At 35.0% G+C, this 17147-nt stretch overlaps 2 protein-coding genes across 2 annotated transcripts; both read right to left on the bottom strand.

The window, feature by feature from the left end:
• Positions 1–5077: 5077 nt before the first annotated feature.
• LOC103725989 (olfactory receptor 5AC1-like) lies at positions 5078–6001 on the bottom strand. Its single transcript, XM_008823370.2, has one exon. The coding sequence runs from the start codon at positions 5996–5998 to the stop codon at positions 5078–5080; it is 921 nt and encodes a 306-aa protein (XP_008821592.1). The 5' UTR covers positions 5999–6001.
• Positions 6002–15545: 9544 nt separating this feature from the next.
• On the bottom strand, positions 15546–16482 carry LOC103725988 (olfactory receptor 5AC1-like). The gene has a single exon (XM_008823369.1). It carries the CDS (start codon positions 16469–16471, stop codon positions 15551–15553), a length of 921 nt encoding a protein of 306 aa, XP_008821591.1. The 5' UTR covers positions 16472–16482; the 3' UTR covers positions 15546–15550.
• Positions 16483–17147: the final 665 nt, after the last annotated feature.

The following is a 17147-nucleotide window of genomic DNA, read 5'->3' as shown; positions in this document are numbered from 1 at the left end:
AATGGGGCACTCAAACAGGAGAGGGGGGAAGGTGGTTAGACAAGGAGAGCGAGGAAAGATAAATAAAACTTTGGTGGAGTGAAAAGTCAGAGGGAAATTTATTAAATCATTCCCCTGCCAGAAAAATAAACATAACAATATCTGAACATGACTGCATGTGTATACCCAACGGCTATATAACAAGGAACACAGTGCCAGACAGGAGAAACTGCACTTTGGCTTCAACACATTTTGAGTTGACTTTTAATATGTGGTGAGAATATCAGTCAAATTTAATTCTTCTGCAAGTAAATATATTAATTTTTCAACATTCTTTACTGAAGAGACTTTTTCTTTTCTCAATTTTCTTATTGAAATACAGTTTGAAAGTACTCCCCGTTTCTAGCTTTTTGAATAATTTAAGAAGTATTGGTGGGGCTGGAAAGATGGTTCAGTGGTTAAGAGCTCTGACTGTTCTTGCAGAGGACCTGGGTTTCATTCCCAGCACCCACATAGTGGCTAACAACTGTCTGTAACTCCAGCTCCAGGGGATCTGACACCTTCTTCTGACCTCTGTGGGCATTGCATGACATGGATGCACCTACCTACATGCAGGCAATATACTCATATACATAAAATAAAAATAATAAATAAAATATTTTTAGAAAATATGTATTTGTTGTAATTTCCTCTTTGATCATTTGGTAGAATTTCATGGTGAATCTGTACCTGGGCTTTTTTTGTTTTGTTTTTCGTTTGTTAACTGTTTCAATTTTCTTATTTGTTAAGATTCTAAGTTATTGATTTCTTCTTTGTTTAACTTTGGTGGTTTAATTCATCTATAAATTTAGGCATTTTCTTTTAAGTTTTCTAACTTAATGGTGTATAGGATTTTAAGCATTCCCTTATAATATTCTTGATTTCTTCAGAGTCTGGCTCCTGCCTGGATTTCTTTAGACTCTGTTGTAATATTTCCCTATTCATTTCTGATTCTGTTAAAATGGATCAGATTTTTCCCTTGTTTAATTGGGCTGACAGTTTACTGATCTTGCTTATCTTTTCAAAGTATTAGCTCTTAAACTTGTTGATTCTTTGTAATGTTTACTTTGTTTCTATTTTGTTACTTTCTACTCTGTTTTTTAATTATTCCATTTTATTTTATGACAACTTTGAAGGTATTCCAGAGGTTTTGTTATGTTGTGCTTTCATTTTCATTTAATTTCTTGGAATCTTGATTCCTTCTTTGACCCATTCATTGTTCAGTATCATGCTTTTATTTTCCAAGAGTTCATGCAATTATTAGAGACTCATTTAGTGTTGATTTTAACCTTTTTTGAATTGTAGTAATATAGGATCCATAGAGTTATTTCAATTTTTCTGTATTTGTAGAGATTTGTTTTGTATTCCAGTATATGGTCAGTTTTAGAGAAAATTCCATTGGCTACTGAGTAGAATATGTATTCTTTGGTGTTTGGATAGAATGTTCCATAGATATATTGTTATGATGTCATTTAATTCTGACTTTTCTGTTTATTTTTTGTCCAGATGACCTATTTGTAGAAAGTAAGGCATCGAAGTCATCTACTATTTCTGAGTTGGAATTAATCTGTGTTTGAAGTGCAGTAGTACTGTCTTTATGATATTTGGTGTGCAGGAATTTGGTGCATTTGTATTTAGGATTGCAATGTCCTCTTGGTTAATTGTTCCCTTGATCAGTATTAAAGGTCTTTATTTATTTCTCTGACTAATTTTAGTGTGAAATTTATTTTGTCAGATATTAACATAATAATGCCTGAATTTTTCTTGGCTCCATTTGATTGGAATATTTTTTCCTTCCTTTCACTCGAAGATTGTGTGTATCCTTGAAGGTAAAAGGAGGTTCTTGTATGCAACAAAAGGATGGATTTTGTTTCTTTTTAAATTTTTTTTTTGAGACATAGTGTCCTTGTGGTCCCAGCTGGCCAGCAACTTGCTTGTAGACAGGGCTGGCCTAAGTCTCACAGAGGTTGGTCAGCCTCTGCTTCCTGAATGCTGAGATTAAAAGTGTGTGCCACCACACCCAGATGGATTTTGTTTCTTTATTAATTAAAAAAAAGTATATCTTTTGACTGGGATGTTGTAGTTATTAATATTTAATGTTATTGCCAAAAGATGTGTGTTGGTTACTATCATTTTACTTCTGTTTGTGATCTTAGTCCTATTTTATGTCTCCATAATTATAGCTTCATTTTGTTGTTGTTGTTTTTCTGTAGTCTCTTGGCTATGTTAGTTACTCTCCTCATTGCATGGTATTGCTTCCAGTACTCTTTGTGGGGCTGGTTTGTTGGGCATAAATTCTTTTACCCTGTTTATGTCATGAAATTTTTTCTTTCTCCTTCATGCTTTTCTGGATAAAGTAATCTGGGTTGACATCTGTAGTCACATACATAGTACAATACACTGGTCTAGGATTTTTTGGATATTAAAATTTACATTGAAAAGTCACATGTATTCTGATGGGTTATCCTTTATATTTAACTTGTGGGAATTTTTTTCTCTTTCATGTCTTGCATGTATGTTTTTTTCTCTCAACGTCCTCTCTTCTGTATATTTACTGCCTTGCAATGATATGATGTGGTGAGTTTCTTTTCTGTTCTTGTCTATTTGGCTTTCTGTGTGCTTCTTGAATCTGTATGGGTATGTCTTTCCTTAATTGGGAAAGTTTTCTTTTATAATTATGTTTAAGATCTGGTCTATGACCAGGTATTCTCTTTCTTCTATGCCTTTGATTCATAGATTTGGTCTTCTTGTGGAGTCAAATAGAGCCTCCATATTTCTTTCCAGTGTTTTTTTTTTTTTTAATTTGTTTTTCATGTTCTTTGTGTGGTCCTACTTCAGGTCCTGATAATCTGTCTTCTACTTGATCCAGTCTGTTGGTAAGACTTCCACTGAATTTTCTAATTAGGTTATTAAGTTTTTCAATTCCATCTTCATTTCAGCTTCAGTTTTCTTCAGTATTTCTATTTTGTGAATTTACTTTTCAAATTCTGAACTATACTTGTCATTTCATTCATCAGTATATTCTTATTTCCTTTAGCTTCTTTAATATCCTCTTTGATTCAAATTCATTGAGATGTTTGTTTGTGTGTTGTTCAAAGTCCTTTAATTTTGTTCATGTTTATGACTATTTTATTTTCATTTATTATTTTTATTTTAAGTATATAAGTGTATTGCCTGCTTGTGTGTAAGTGCACCTGTGTTGGGCAATGTCCGTGGAGGTCAGAAGAGGGCATCAGATCACCTGGCATGGACAGTTCTTAATTGCATTGTGGGTGCTGAGAATAAGACTCAGGTCTTCTGCAAAAGCAGTCAATGCTCTTAACCACTGAGTCATGTCTCCAGCCCCACAATTGTTCTTTTAAGTTCTCTGTCCTGATGTACCTCTAAAATGTTCATTGTACATTTCTATAAGATTAACGGGTTTTAGCAAAGACGTATTATTTTGGTGTTTTGTATTATTTGTGCTTTTATGATGTGACCTGGGCATGTGGATTTCTTTTGTTGGTTGTGGTTTGATATGAAATTCTAGCCTGCCTTTGTTAGGGAAGTTTGATTTTGTACTAGCCTAATGGATTTCATTGGGTATGAAGAGCTAGTTGGTCAATCCTTCATCCTTCAGATTCTCACTGTTGATTTTTTTTCATTTTTAAACATTTATTTATTTATTTATTTATTTGGTATATCTAATTCGTCTATTTCCAAATTTTCTTTCTTTTTATACATTACTACTGAATTTTTAAATATTTCAGATATAGCATCTTAATCATCTTTATAGCCTCCTTATCAGCAGCACCCTCTCGTAGACACCTCCCCCATTGGATTTCATGCATTCTGTCATTTATGTTAAGGCCGATCAAGTCAAGTTAGTGTCCTCAGTTATCCTTCAGTGCAAGTGATCTAATCACACACTTGATCTTTTATTAGAGGGACAAAGTTTTTTCCAGGCTGGTCTGGTGTGGACTGTGGACAATCATAGCTACTTCAATGACTGTGGAGAGAGAAGCAGGGTTGCCAAGATTCTACCTACCCCCACCGTGCTGGTCTGTAGCACAGTGCAAGCTAGTCCTGGGAGTGTGGAGGAGGTAGGGTGGGTGAGATTCTGGCTAGCTTACCAGGCTGGTCTGGAACATGAGTACTGTGACCCCCAGGTAGCCCGGGGAGTATCTGTTTCTTATATTTAAAATAAAGACTCAGATATATGTTGAAATCTCCTTTATCTTACATAGTGAAAAAGACAATATCCAATAAAGTCAGAGAAACAAAAGAGTACACACATACTAGTCTGATAGAAGCAGTCTTACATTTGATTATAAAAACGTAACCCTCTTTATGTTATTAAGAAGTTTTAGGTATCAGGAAAATATATTTATCAGTTGATATCTGTGTAGAAATTGGATTGTGCCACAACGCTCATTCATAAATTAAAAGGCTGAAGTTGTATAAAAATTAAAAAATTTTCTTTTTAAGTTCCTTTACATTTTTATTTTGTTTCTAATTATCAATTTTAAAATTTCAATGAATGTGACAAAAATATTTAACTCAATACTAGATGTAAATCTCAAGCAATATTGTCTTAATTGCTTAAGATGGCATTCCTTGTCACACTGAGGATTACAGTTACTGACTTACAGATTGGTAATATGATGTCACATATCATCTAAAGAAAAGCTGTGGAATGAACCTTTCTCAAGAATTATTTAAGAGGACAAAATTTGGTTTTAAATAAAAGATATGTACTGGTTGAGTTTTTTCCTTCAATAACATAAATTCAAAAGACTTTTAAGACACCCTTATTTAGAAGAAAAGAGTTTATCTAATAAAAAGAATAATTTATTGAGTTTCCTTTCACTTTGTGTCTAAATTTAAAATCAACGAATAACTAAGAATGGATATTAAAGTACTCATTAGCTATTTTCACAACAACACTACCAAGACAGGTGTTTGCAGTCTAAATCTTTACTTCTTTTTTTAACAATATGTGAAAATTCTACTGATGCAAGGATTGCAAAGCATATGAAAACAGAGAAAAACAGAAAGGGGCTTGAACTTTTCAAAAAAGTTATGTTTTCATGAGTTTTCTCAGAGCACCTAAGACTTCCTTGTTTCTTAAACTATAGATAAAGGGATTTAGCAGAGGAATTACAATAGTGTAGAAGAGTGAGTACATTTTATCTTGATGTTTACCTGATCTAGAACCAGGGCTCACGTACATGAAAAGCAGAGTGCCATAGAACAAGGAGACAGAGAGCAGATGGGCACTGCAGGTGAAGAAGGCTTTCCTTCTGCCCTTCTCAGACTTCATTTTCAGAACAGCAAATAAGACACGGCCATAAGAGACCACAATAGTAACAGAAGTACTAATCTGTATAGAAGAAGCAAAGATGAAAGCCACTAATGCATTAAGAGATGGATCAGTACAAGAAATTGTATAGAGTGGCATAATTTCACAGTAAAAATGATCTATGATGTTGGACTTACAGAAAGTTAACCTAAATAATAATCCTACATGAACTATGGGGTTTAGAAATCCAATTATGTATGATATACTGATTAATAAACTACAGAGTTTCTTGGACATCACCACTAGGTAGAGCAAAGGGTTGCATATGGCCACATAGCGGTCATAGGCCATTGCTACCAGTAGGAAAATTCCTGTGGTTGCACTGTAACAAAAAAAGTAAAATTGGGCAAAACACTCACCCATGGATATCATATCATTCTTATTTAAAAATTTCATGAGCATCTTTGGAGTCACTGAGGATGAAGTACAGGCATCTGCCAAAGCTAAATTTCCAAGGAACAGGTACATGGGGGTGTGAAGGTTGGGGTCCTTCCAGATGAGAAAGATTAACCCAAGGTTGCCCACTATGGTAGTGACATAAATCAACAAGAACACCAGGAACAGGGGCACTTGAAGCTCTGGACGATCTGTTATTCCTTTGAAAATGAATTCAGTCACCTGGGTTTTGTTTTCCTCCATCACATCCTTTCAAGCTGCTTACTGTAAAGAAAAAGAAGGCAGACTCATTGAGCATGGTATCAGATAATAACTCACATTCTAAATTTCATGGTCTCCTTAACCAACAAATATAAAAATGTAGTGTTTCCCAAATTTAAAGCATATTCTAAATAGCAACTTTTCCATAAATAATTTGGATATACAGTAATTGTAACATGTCATTATCTGAAAGGTAATTTATAAGGCCAGAGGCACCAATTTATTTGGCCTTATTTATGTTAGTCTGACTCACTATAAGTTATATACATATATGAAAGATATAATGTATACAGAATTTATGACAAGTTTAATAATATAATTTATAATAAAATGCCACCAAAACTAGCTTAATTTTAGCAGTCTCTTTTTCACTTTCTCATGAGCTTTTTTCTACAATTGAATGAAAATATGCTCATTATGCAAAGTAATAGTTTACATAATGGCATTTTCATTCAAGTATATGAGGTACTTTAAACATATTCACAACCAAAGAGCATCTTCCTTTTATCCTCCTTCTCCTAGCTCTACACTCCCTTCATAAATCATATTCTTTCTACTTTCATTACATATATAGCTTCCAAAATTTTATGACACAGAAATTCACTGTCTTTGGTATTAATTATATATACAGTTCTTCCATATTAAGGCATTAATTTTGAGTAATCAAATGGAAATTTAAATGCTCTTTCTTCTGTTTTGTATCCTTTATCATTATGCTACCTGATTATGTATCATAACATCCATCACAAATTTTCAGTAAACCTTTGTGTTGCCAAATCAATAAAATGCATGAAAAGAATCATTATATCCTTTGAATTTCATAAGTCAAATTATCAAATTGGAAGTAGAATATAATATTAAAAAAGAAACCAGAGTAGAATGATTGGCCAATGTTTTAACATCTGAATTCAAACTTGTTGGAAAAAAATATAATTTTAGATAGAAAATCAAATGATGGAAAATCTTAAATGAATTGATTGATAAAAATCATAGATATAATAGGTAAAGCAAAAAAGTTCTACATGCATCCATGAATGAAATAAGCAGGAGAACAGATGGCAGATACATAGAGACCCAAGGAGACAGGAATACAAGTCATCACTACTACAGTACATTTCTGCAATGACAAAATATGTATAATTTCTGGACATCATGTGGTTTGTGTATTAATATACCTCAACTAGTGGTCTACAATAAGAACTGGTCAGTTAGAAACATCAGGCCAAACTAACTCTTCAATGAGCATGTCTAGTCATGGATTCAGTCATATGAAAGATCAAATAGGTTTCCTAACAACACATAACTTTTGCTTTTATACTGTACTTACCAATTCTTTGTAGAAAGGGCTAAAAACTTCATACTCAAATATCTGATGTCCTACAAGCAATTTTCTCAAAACATCTGCATTAGAAACTGAAGAAACAACAGAAATAAAGAAAAATGCAGTCTGTAGAAAAATCATATGCAAAATACATTCATCAAGCAGTGACCATATATAGAACTGAATCAAGATGAATAAAGAGTCTAGAATTTTTCATTTTACTTAACTAAAGGAACTAACCTGTTAATATCATCTTCTTCATATTTTTTGGGAGTACTAAAAAGTAAATTTTTTCAAGTTTTATAAGGCATTTAAGCACATTAGCAGAGCTCCTGGTACATTTGCCATATTTATTCATTGTTCCACTATCAAATCTCAAAAGAAGATTATTTTATTTTATATATGTGAGAAAGATACTGCTAAAACTGATGTTGCCAATTTGGTAATCTTTTCTTTTCTACATATTTCCAGGAATGTAATGTAAATCAAAACCATGTAAGGAAGCAGGCATAGACTGCCTAAGAAGTCACACACCTATGATGTTCAGGCACTGTAAATTATTCCTGATTCTAAAAGATTTCCAAAGAAATGTCAAAAGAATATTTTACTTGATAGATGTTCAGCACATTGGTTCCATAACATTATCTTAATGATGGGTACAAAACACAAATTTTCAAAACCTATGACTCTCAATTCTGTATCTGAATTACTATTATACATAAACAAGTTACAAATCATCTTTTCAAGGATTCAGAACAATCTGCTGGGTTTTCTAAGATGCATTCTCTCCAGTAGTCTATAAGAGTATGATTCTTTACTGCTATTAATAAGAAAGAATAACATTGAGATTAACCAAATGAACTATGACAGCTTTACATGATTGAGATAAAATCTTTGGTTACAAATAAATAACTGTTGACTCCACGGGTAACAAATGGTACAAAATTTTTAAGTCTTTTTCAATCAGGGTTTTTTCATTTCCTATTTACTAGATAAATAAATTATAAGAAAGATATTTCCTCCTATATTGGCACTTTATGAGAAACACTTGATACCTTTGAAAAATGGCAGTAAAATAAAATATTGTTTTCTCACCAGTTCCTATAAAACGTTGTATAAGCATGGCTGTCATAAAACCTAAATCTTCATGAAGACTATTTAAGATACAGGAATAAGAAAATCAATAAGAACTCTTCCCGTGTCAATTTTCTTTAAGAGCACTTTGGAGAGGATATTTATTTCTTCCCAACCTCAACTTTGTGTGTGAAGCCAATTCTGTAACACCCTCAATGCTGCCAAAACTCCCTGTAGGATAATGTCAATCTGCTGGGCATTATTGACTAATCAGCAAATTATTACTAACAAGCCCAGTGTAGCTGATCTTACAAAAGTTTCTTTCTAAAATCAGAGTATTATAGGTCAAGTAGAAATAAAATTAATGTTTACTCCATTGAGAGTCATTAAATGATGCAATGGATTTGCCGCTAAAATTTGACTCTGAACACCATACAAACTGTACTGCACAAAAAAAGTTTAATGAATGCACACACATTATATATGAATAAGTGTATTACTCTTCTTTCTCACACCTATCAAATGTTCTCATAGTATGTGATATTTAAAAACTAGTATTCTGGGAATGCAAATTCTAGCAATGTTGTAGATTGTTTCCCACACTTCTGTAATGGATCCTTTTTTTTTAATTTTCCAAAAGAGGCAATTTTTAACACATTTTTTTTTCAGAAATAACTTGAAGTATGAAGTTTGAGGGGGAAAATAAGAATAATAAATCATAGATCAAATGATTTGCCAACATGGGGGTCAACTTTGGTGGAATAATTACAGTTTCCTATTATTCCAGAATAATTACAGCCCCTTTTCTTTTTTAAAACCCCTGAGTTTAATAGGCTTGCTAACCAAGCATAGGGTGGAGGTTTATTTACAGAAGAGTGGCACTCCTCCCATTCATGGCTACATTGAAAAGTCCACACTCAAATATAGATCCTGTGACTTCCTGAGAGCTGCACAAAATATCAAGAGAGGTGCCTCATGGCATTCTTGGATTATGTATCCTTGGCCCATCCCCCATGTGCAACTAAGTTTCACTGATTGGGTGGATGGTGTAATGGACTCCCCCATCAACTCCTTGACAAGATTGGGAAGGAGGTGTGACTATAGCTTGCCAGCATAGTGGTCAGAGGACACTTTCAGGTAACATCCCACCCCTTCCTCTGGCTCTTACATTCTTCCTGCCAATCTCTTCTGCAAAAGTCCCTGAGTCTTGGGGTGATAGGTGTGGGATGATCTTCCTCCCATTGTGGCAAGACACTGAACTTTCAGTCTCTGCATCATCTGTTTTACATGGCCTGTTGACCAATTTTAGTGGGATTCCATCTACTATAAAAACACAAACAACAAGATCCAAGAACATCTAAACAGTGGCTGCTATAATAATTTAACCTTTGGGCATAAACACAAAAGCTTGGATGGTACATCAACAGGTGCATCACATCTATCTAAAAGAACAATTGCAGTGGCTTCCTGACTGAGGCCTTATATATATCCTCCCCTGACAAAGGGGGTTGGCCTAGCATACCAGATATTTGTCCCACTTCTAGGAGTGGGCATTAGAGCCAATGAAAAACTTGCTGGTTGTGTATACACTAGACATGCCATTCACTATTGCACCAGCTGGAATATCTTGTTTGGCATGTTAATAGTGCAGCATGTGGGGTCTGTTGTTGAGCAGAATTACAGAGGCTATTTCTCTCCCAGTCATCTGCATGTCATCCTCTGGCACTATGAAAGTCATCCATCCAGTAGGAAGGAGTTTTCAGTTCAGTCCAAGGTTAATTTCTCCCTCTCCTGCATTCACATTATGCAGTATCTTCAGAAATATGATTTTACCATCCACTTCAAGTGTACAGCCAACATTATTGGCAATGACTTTTATTGTTTGGGGATTTCTAAGGCCTCTCTGGCCAACAGCTCAAAATGGAACAAACACCTCTAGCATCAGAATTTTAATAACTGGATTGCTTCTAGTAAGGTTTTCTTCCATTCTCATAGGGTTCCTTCTGTACTTAAGGTTTTTTTTTTAAGTGTATGGGAAAATTTTCCTCACTTAGTCCCATAGTTCTTTATATAGTTTTCTGTTCATCAAATTCTATCCCCCATTGTCTTTGAGACAATCTGCAAAAAGAATTTTCCTAACCCCAGTTTGAAGAATCTTAACAAGTTTATTGGACTTCCTAATTGGGCTTGGGGTGTAGGTTTACTTAGAGAAGAGCTGTCATCCCTCCATTCAAAACTGTGTCTGACGGTCCACACCCAAACATAAAACCCATGGTTCCAGACAGCCTTACAACATGGCAAGAGACCAGCCTTGTGGTTTTCCCAGGTTATACCCTTAACCCCTCCCCTGAAAGAAGCTGTGGTCAACCAATTGGCTGGAAGAGGGAAGGGGATTGACTCCTGTGCAGAGTGTGAGGACATGGGTCCATGACTTGTCATCACAGGGTCAGAGGAACATCCAGATCACACTTAACCCTCTTCCTCTGGCTCTTACAGAACTTTCCACCTGCCTCTTCCATGAATATCCCTGAGCCTCAGAGGGGGTGGGGCGACTCTTCTCCCATTGCTCTTTCAGGTACACTTGCATGTCTCCCAAATGAGCTACCAAATCTTTAAGGCACTCAAAAGTTAGCATTATGTCATTTACATAGTGGAACCTCCTTACAGAAGGAGGGCATGGTAACAGGGCTAGTTCCCAGGGTACCATCCCATAACAAACCTTGCGATGTGGAGATAACCTGGGGAAGTTACTCTGAAGGTCCATTACACATGAATACAAATTGGTCATGTGATTCAGCAACTATGGTTTTCCAGTCTCTAGTATTCTTTGGAAACTCAGCTGGAGATACCCATGTGTCCCAAATGGATTGTACAAGCAAATCCATCATGGACTGGTTTCTCTCATATTGCTTTAAATTGTGAAGTCTTTGTCTCAAAGAGGGATGAGTGGTTATGTTGCTTGACTTTTCTGCTTCTGTAGAACTTAAAATGATTCCCTCTGCCCCATGTCCCATAGCCTCACAAGCCAGATGGCCAAAGGCCCCTTCATAACTTGTTTAAATGTCTTTCCCAGTTCTAATGGTTCTGGTGCTGAGTATTTTCTGATTACCATGGTGTCCTGCACTGGGCTATCGTTAACACCTACATCAGCATGTTGGACTATGGATTTTCCCTTTCTTTGAATTAAATGTTGGACCCGAGGAGCACCTTCCACTGTCTCTAGGTCACTTCCTTCTTCTTATTACCTGACTCTTCCCAGGGGTTCCAGGCTTTAGGATCCCAAGATGGGCCTTTTATTATCATTCTGATATGGGCTTTTTTTCCCTTTGACCTCCTAGATGTCAAAAGCAGCATGCCAACACCTCCATCTCCTTTTTTTTCTTATCAAATTTACTGGCAAGGTCAGAGGTCGGTACCGAAGAGGCCAACATCATATCCCTCTCCTGCTCTAATCAGTTTCCCTCTGGCTAAGGCCTCAGCTTGAGACAGATTTCTTATTATCCACAGCAGTGGCCAAAAGGCCTCACAGCTACTTGTTGACATTTCTGCCCCTGGTGTGCTACTCCCAATTTATCTTGTTAAATATTGTAGAGAAATTGCTAACACTATTAGCCAAATAGATAATACTAATGCTTTATTCAGAAAAAATATATCATGATCAGTGGTGTTCTAATGAAGTCACGGCATTCATTCTAATTAGCTTCTTAAATACATTTACTACTTGCTGGCTTTAAAAAAATTATTTAATTTTTAATTTTTATGAAAATTGGCTAATAACCTTTCATTCAGAATTTAGTATATTGCTTAATGCAGGACATCAAATACATAATGAACCCTTCTTGAAATGCTTTTATTATTTTAGCCAAATAGAATTAATCTATCAAACTGTGAACAAGGGGGCATTAGTCCTTTTTGCTTTTGTCTGAATGTTAGTTCAGTGATGTCTTAGTGTTAGTGAGTTAACTGTATTGATTTTTCTCATGAATCCTTGGCTATTTACACCATGAGGGCTGATGGTATTCTGAAAATGATTAATAGGTAGACATGTACATGGTTTTTTTTGTTTTTGTTTTTGTTTTTGTTTCTGTTTTTGTGTTTAAGGATGCCAGTGGGGATGGGGATACAAAGACGATTAAGAATTTTTGAGCTGTTCTGTATGAAATACACAAAAAATTAATAAAATAAACCTATTTGTAAACATAAATGTCATTTTATTAAATAAATAGAAAAATTTAAGGCATTTGAGTTTCATTCCTCAGCTCTGCATTTGTGGTATATCATTCTGTCCTCCATAACCACAATTAGAATAAATTTAGATGGTAAAAGCCCCATGAGGCACTGCTTTAATTTCTTGGTGATAATCTCACAGAACTGAGTTGAAATAATTATCATAATTTTGACACCTAACATAGTCATCATAGAAGTTAGTTTATCTAATATATTTTCATAGTTTTGTATGAAATAAAGATCATCATTTTGCTTGATATATTTAATTCAGAGGACAAATAACAGATTAGATAAAAGAAGATTATATACGAAGACATGGAAAAAGCTTCTAAACAGTTATATTTAAATATAATTAATCATGTTACAAAATAGACCTTTTATAAGAATTCAAAGTTTTTATGCTCCATAAAAATTTACATATTTTTATTCTTAATTTTTATGAACTTACAATGAATATAGCAGATATATTTAACTCAAGACTATTCCTAAATTTCAAGAAATATTCATTTTGGGGCGGGAGAGATGGCTCAGCAATTAAGAACACTTGCTGCCCTTACAGAAGACCTGTGTTCCATTCCCAGCACCCACATGGCAGTTAACAATCATCAGTAACTCCATTTCCAAGGGATCTTATGCCCTCTTCTGACCTCCATGGGCATTGCATAATACAGGTGTACTTACATGTAAACAGTACTCATAAATAAAAAATTTTAAAAATGATAAAATGTTTTTAAAAGAAATATTTCATGTTCATAAAATTATATTCCTTGTCATATTTAGCATAACAACTATTTACCTATTTATTGGTCATATAATTATGCATATATTAAATGATCCTTTCACAACAATTATTTAGAAGTCAAAAATACATTGTTTTGATGCTGTTGTTGTTTTTGCTGTTGTTTTTTCCTTTGAGTCAGCATCTCTCTATAGCTGACTGGCCTGGAAGTCACTGTGTAAACCATGCTGTCCTTGATCTGACAGTGATCTGCTTGCCTCTGCCTCTCTAATGCTGGGATTAAAGCATGTGTCACCATGTCCAGATAAAAAATTGTTGTAAAGAAAGGATTTATATACCTTTAATTTTCTTTTCAATAATATAAATTCAAAGGGGATGGGAAAGGTTGGAGGGGAGAGAGAGAGAGAGTAGAGTTGATTGAATCTTGGCAGGTTATGGAAGCCAGAGGGTAATGTGTTGCCTCCTGAACCACCTGAGAAGTGCACATTAGTGCATATGTATGCTTGGGGACATGTGTATGGCAAGGAATACAGTGTCAAATAGGAGAGACTTACCTTCGAATGGTTGGTCATAGTGGTTCAAGAGACTCCCAAAGTAATACAGGTGATTGCCAGAGCTCTTGGTTATCTCCCAAAACTGGAAGATAAGACCCTACTGCTAAAGACTGGACACTTCAGACACAAGACTTGGAGCAATGGAGCAGGTACTGATTGGGAAGTCTTCTAACTGAAGTTTTCCTCTCATAGTTCTACATGGCACTAATGCAAGCTGCTTAAAGAGAAAAACCAATCAGTGTTTCAACGCAACCCTAAAGCTTCATAACCATAACAACCAGCACAGCAAACTACTTCTATTTGTGCATTAATGGCACTGTTATCAGGGAAGTAATCAGCAGCTATCTAATTGGAATTAAAAGCCTCACAGTGAATGTGAGTGGCATTGTAAATGCAGCCAAACACACATGGCTGGAGAGTTCATATATCCTAGAGTAAACCCTATCTCTGTAATATCTCTATACAAAAGAAATTTCTCACAATATGCTAAATATGGAGCTTTATATTTACAGATAAGCATATTGTACATCACTGATCAAAGAAACTTCTTTTGAAACAGATGGTAGAAACTGCATAATTCCACTACTGGTCATACCCAGAGAACATACTTTTGGGAGATGCCCAGTCCTAGGTCCCATATCTGCAGGTGAACCTAAACAACTAAGGTTCATGGAACATAACAGAACAGGGTAGAGAGAAAATTAGTGCATTCCTCAACTCTCACTAGTGAAGCTTCCTTATACAAGAGTCCAATGCACACAGAAGCCACAACTGGCCATTTTTTAAAGAACAAGAGACTGAAGAGTGTGTCCCTGGATACGACTCCTATATTAAAACTCTCCCACCCAAGGCTCAGGAAACATTAGGGAAGAGGTTAAAATTGTAAGAGCCAGGGCTGGTTCATGAACATAAGAAAGAAAAAGCTTTCAGGCCACTGGACGTTTGCACATGTGAACTTGTGGGAATGGTGGCACTGAGCACAAGACTTATGCCAATTCAATCAGACAAGGGTCTGGAGTGGAGCTATGAAAATAGGTGGTGGGCCAGCCTTAGTCTGGGAGCTATTTGAGATTGATGACTACTGGGTCAGGGAGAATACAGCTTACTTAAGAGCTCTGGATAGGCTGACTAGATTCCAGTGGATGAATTTGCACCAAAGGACATCTGGGTACAAATACTTGACTAGATAGGATTTAACACGTGTGGTGGAATACATGAGGTCCAGGATGGGGTGGGCAGGGATGGCGGAGGGGACATAAAATTGATAAATAACTGTAGTATGAAATGTACAAAGCCTGAATAAAATTTTAGAAAAGACTTTGAAAACATATGTATTGGAAAACAAGAATACATTAACCTAAAAAATGCATTAATTTGATAAATTAACTTTTCAATGAGAATGAGTATGAAATTAAACAATAACCAATTCTTCTCTTAAGATCAAATTAGCTATCCTAATAATTATATTAGCAAGACAAGCATTTGTAGTCTATATTTTTATTCCATTAATTAACATTATACAAAATTTCTACTACATGCAAAACACAGGACCAAATATTATGAGCCATATGAAAGGAAAGAAAATTAAAACAATGTATCTTGAACTTTTCAGAAAAAGGTTATAATTTTATGTGTTTCCTCAGAGCACCTAAAACTTCCTTGTTTCTTAAACTATAAATAAAGGGATTTAGCAGAGGAATTACAACGGTATAGAAGAGCGAATACACCTTGTTCTGCTGTTTCCCTGGTCCAGAGCCATGGCTCACATACATGAAGAGCAGAGTGCCATAGAACATAGAGACAGAGAAAAGATGGGCACTGCAGGTGAAGAAGGCTTTCCTTCTGCTCTTCGAAGACTTCATTTTCATCACAGCAAATAAGATTCTGACATAAGAGACTACAATAGTAACAGAAGTACTAATTTGTATAGAAGAAGCACAAATAAACACCACCAGTGTATTAAGAGATGGATCAGTGCAAGAAATTGTATAGAGTGGCAGGATTTCACAGTAAAAATGATCTATTATATTGGACCTACAGAAGGTTAACCTAAATAATAACCCTATATTAATTGCACAGTTTACAAAACCGATTATATATGATAGGCTAATTAACAAAGTGCAGAGCCTTTTGGACATCACCACTAGATAGAGCAAAGGGTTGCATATGGCCACATAGCGGTCATAAGCCATTGCTACCAGTAGGAAAATTTCTGTGGTTGCACTGTAACAAAAAAAATAATATTGGGCAAAACACTCACCCAGAGCTATCATGTCATTCTTATTTAAAAATTTCATAAGCATCTTTGGAGTGACAGAGGATGAAATACATGCATCAGCAAAAGCTAAATGTCCAAGGAACAGGTACATGGGGGTATGAAGGTTGGGGTCCTTCCAGATGAGAAAGTTTAACCCAAGGTTGCCCACCATGGTAGTGACATAAATCAACAAGAACACCAGGAACAGGGGGACTTGCAGATCTGGACGATCTGTTATTCCTTTGAGAAAAAACTCTGTCACTTGGGTCTTGTTCCCCTCCATCACAGCCTCACAGAGTGCACCCTACAAAGAGAAAAAAAGGCAAAGAAAATATAGTCAAGACCAATGGACAAAGGTGTCAGATTATGTTCTCATTTCCCTATGTTTCATATGTTCTTTAATCAAAATATATGGATATATATTGTTTTTCCTTTTTAAAGGAGGAAGAGGAAGTATTTTTTAAACAATTTTGATATGTAGTGTTTTACAATTAAGTAACAGAAAGGCAAATGAAGAGGCCAGAGACACCAAATTGTTAGCTTTATGCATATTAGTCTCAATTCCTATAAATGATACATACAAATATAACAGATATATTGTATAGATATTTATAATGACAAAATACACAATACATCTCATATTAAAATATTTTTAAAAGACTGAATTTGAAAAGCATCTTTTTCAACTTCTCATGAAATTATTAATGTATTTTATGATAATATATTCACTATATAGTAATGGTTTGTCTAATAACATTTTCATTCAAGTATATAATATATTTGAACATACAATGCTTCTCCTATTTCCTTTCCCACATTTCCTAGTACCTTTCCACTCTCAAATGATATTTTTTCTATTTTCATATATTTTGAATATTTTGTAAAGCACAGAAATTAACTGTCTTTGATATTAATTATATGCATAATTCTTTCATGAAAACACATTGACAATAAGATGG

Source organism: Nannospalax galili, unplaced genomic scaffold, assembly GCF_000622305.1.
Source record: "Nannospalax galili isolate Female #2095 unplaced genomic scaffold, S.galili_v1.0 scaffold929, whole genome shotgun sequence".
NCBI lineage: Eukaryota > Metazoa > Chordata > Mammalia > Rodentia > Spalacidae > Nannospalax > Nannospalax galili.
This window is presented reverse-complemented; position numbering and strand designations above follow the sequence as displayed.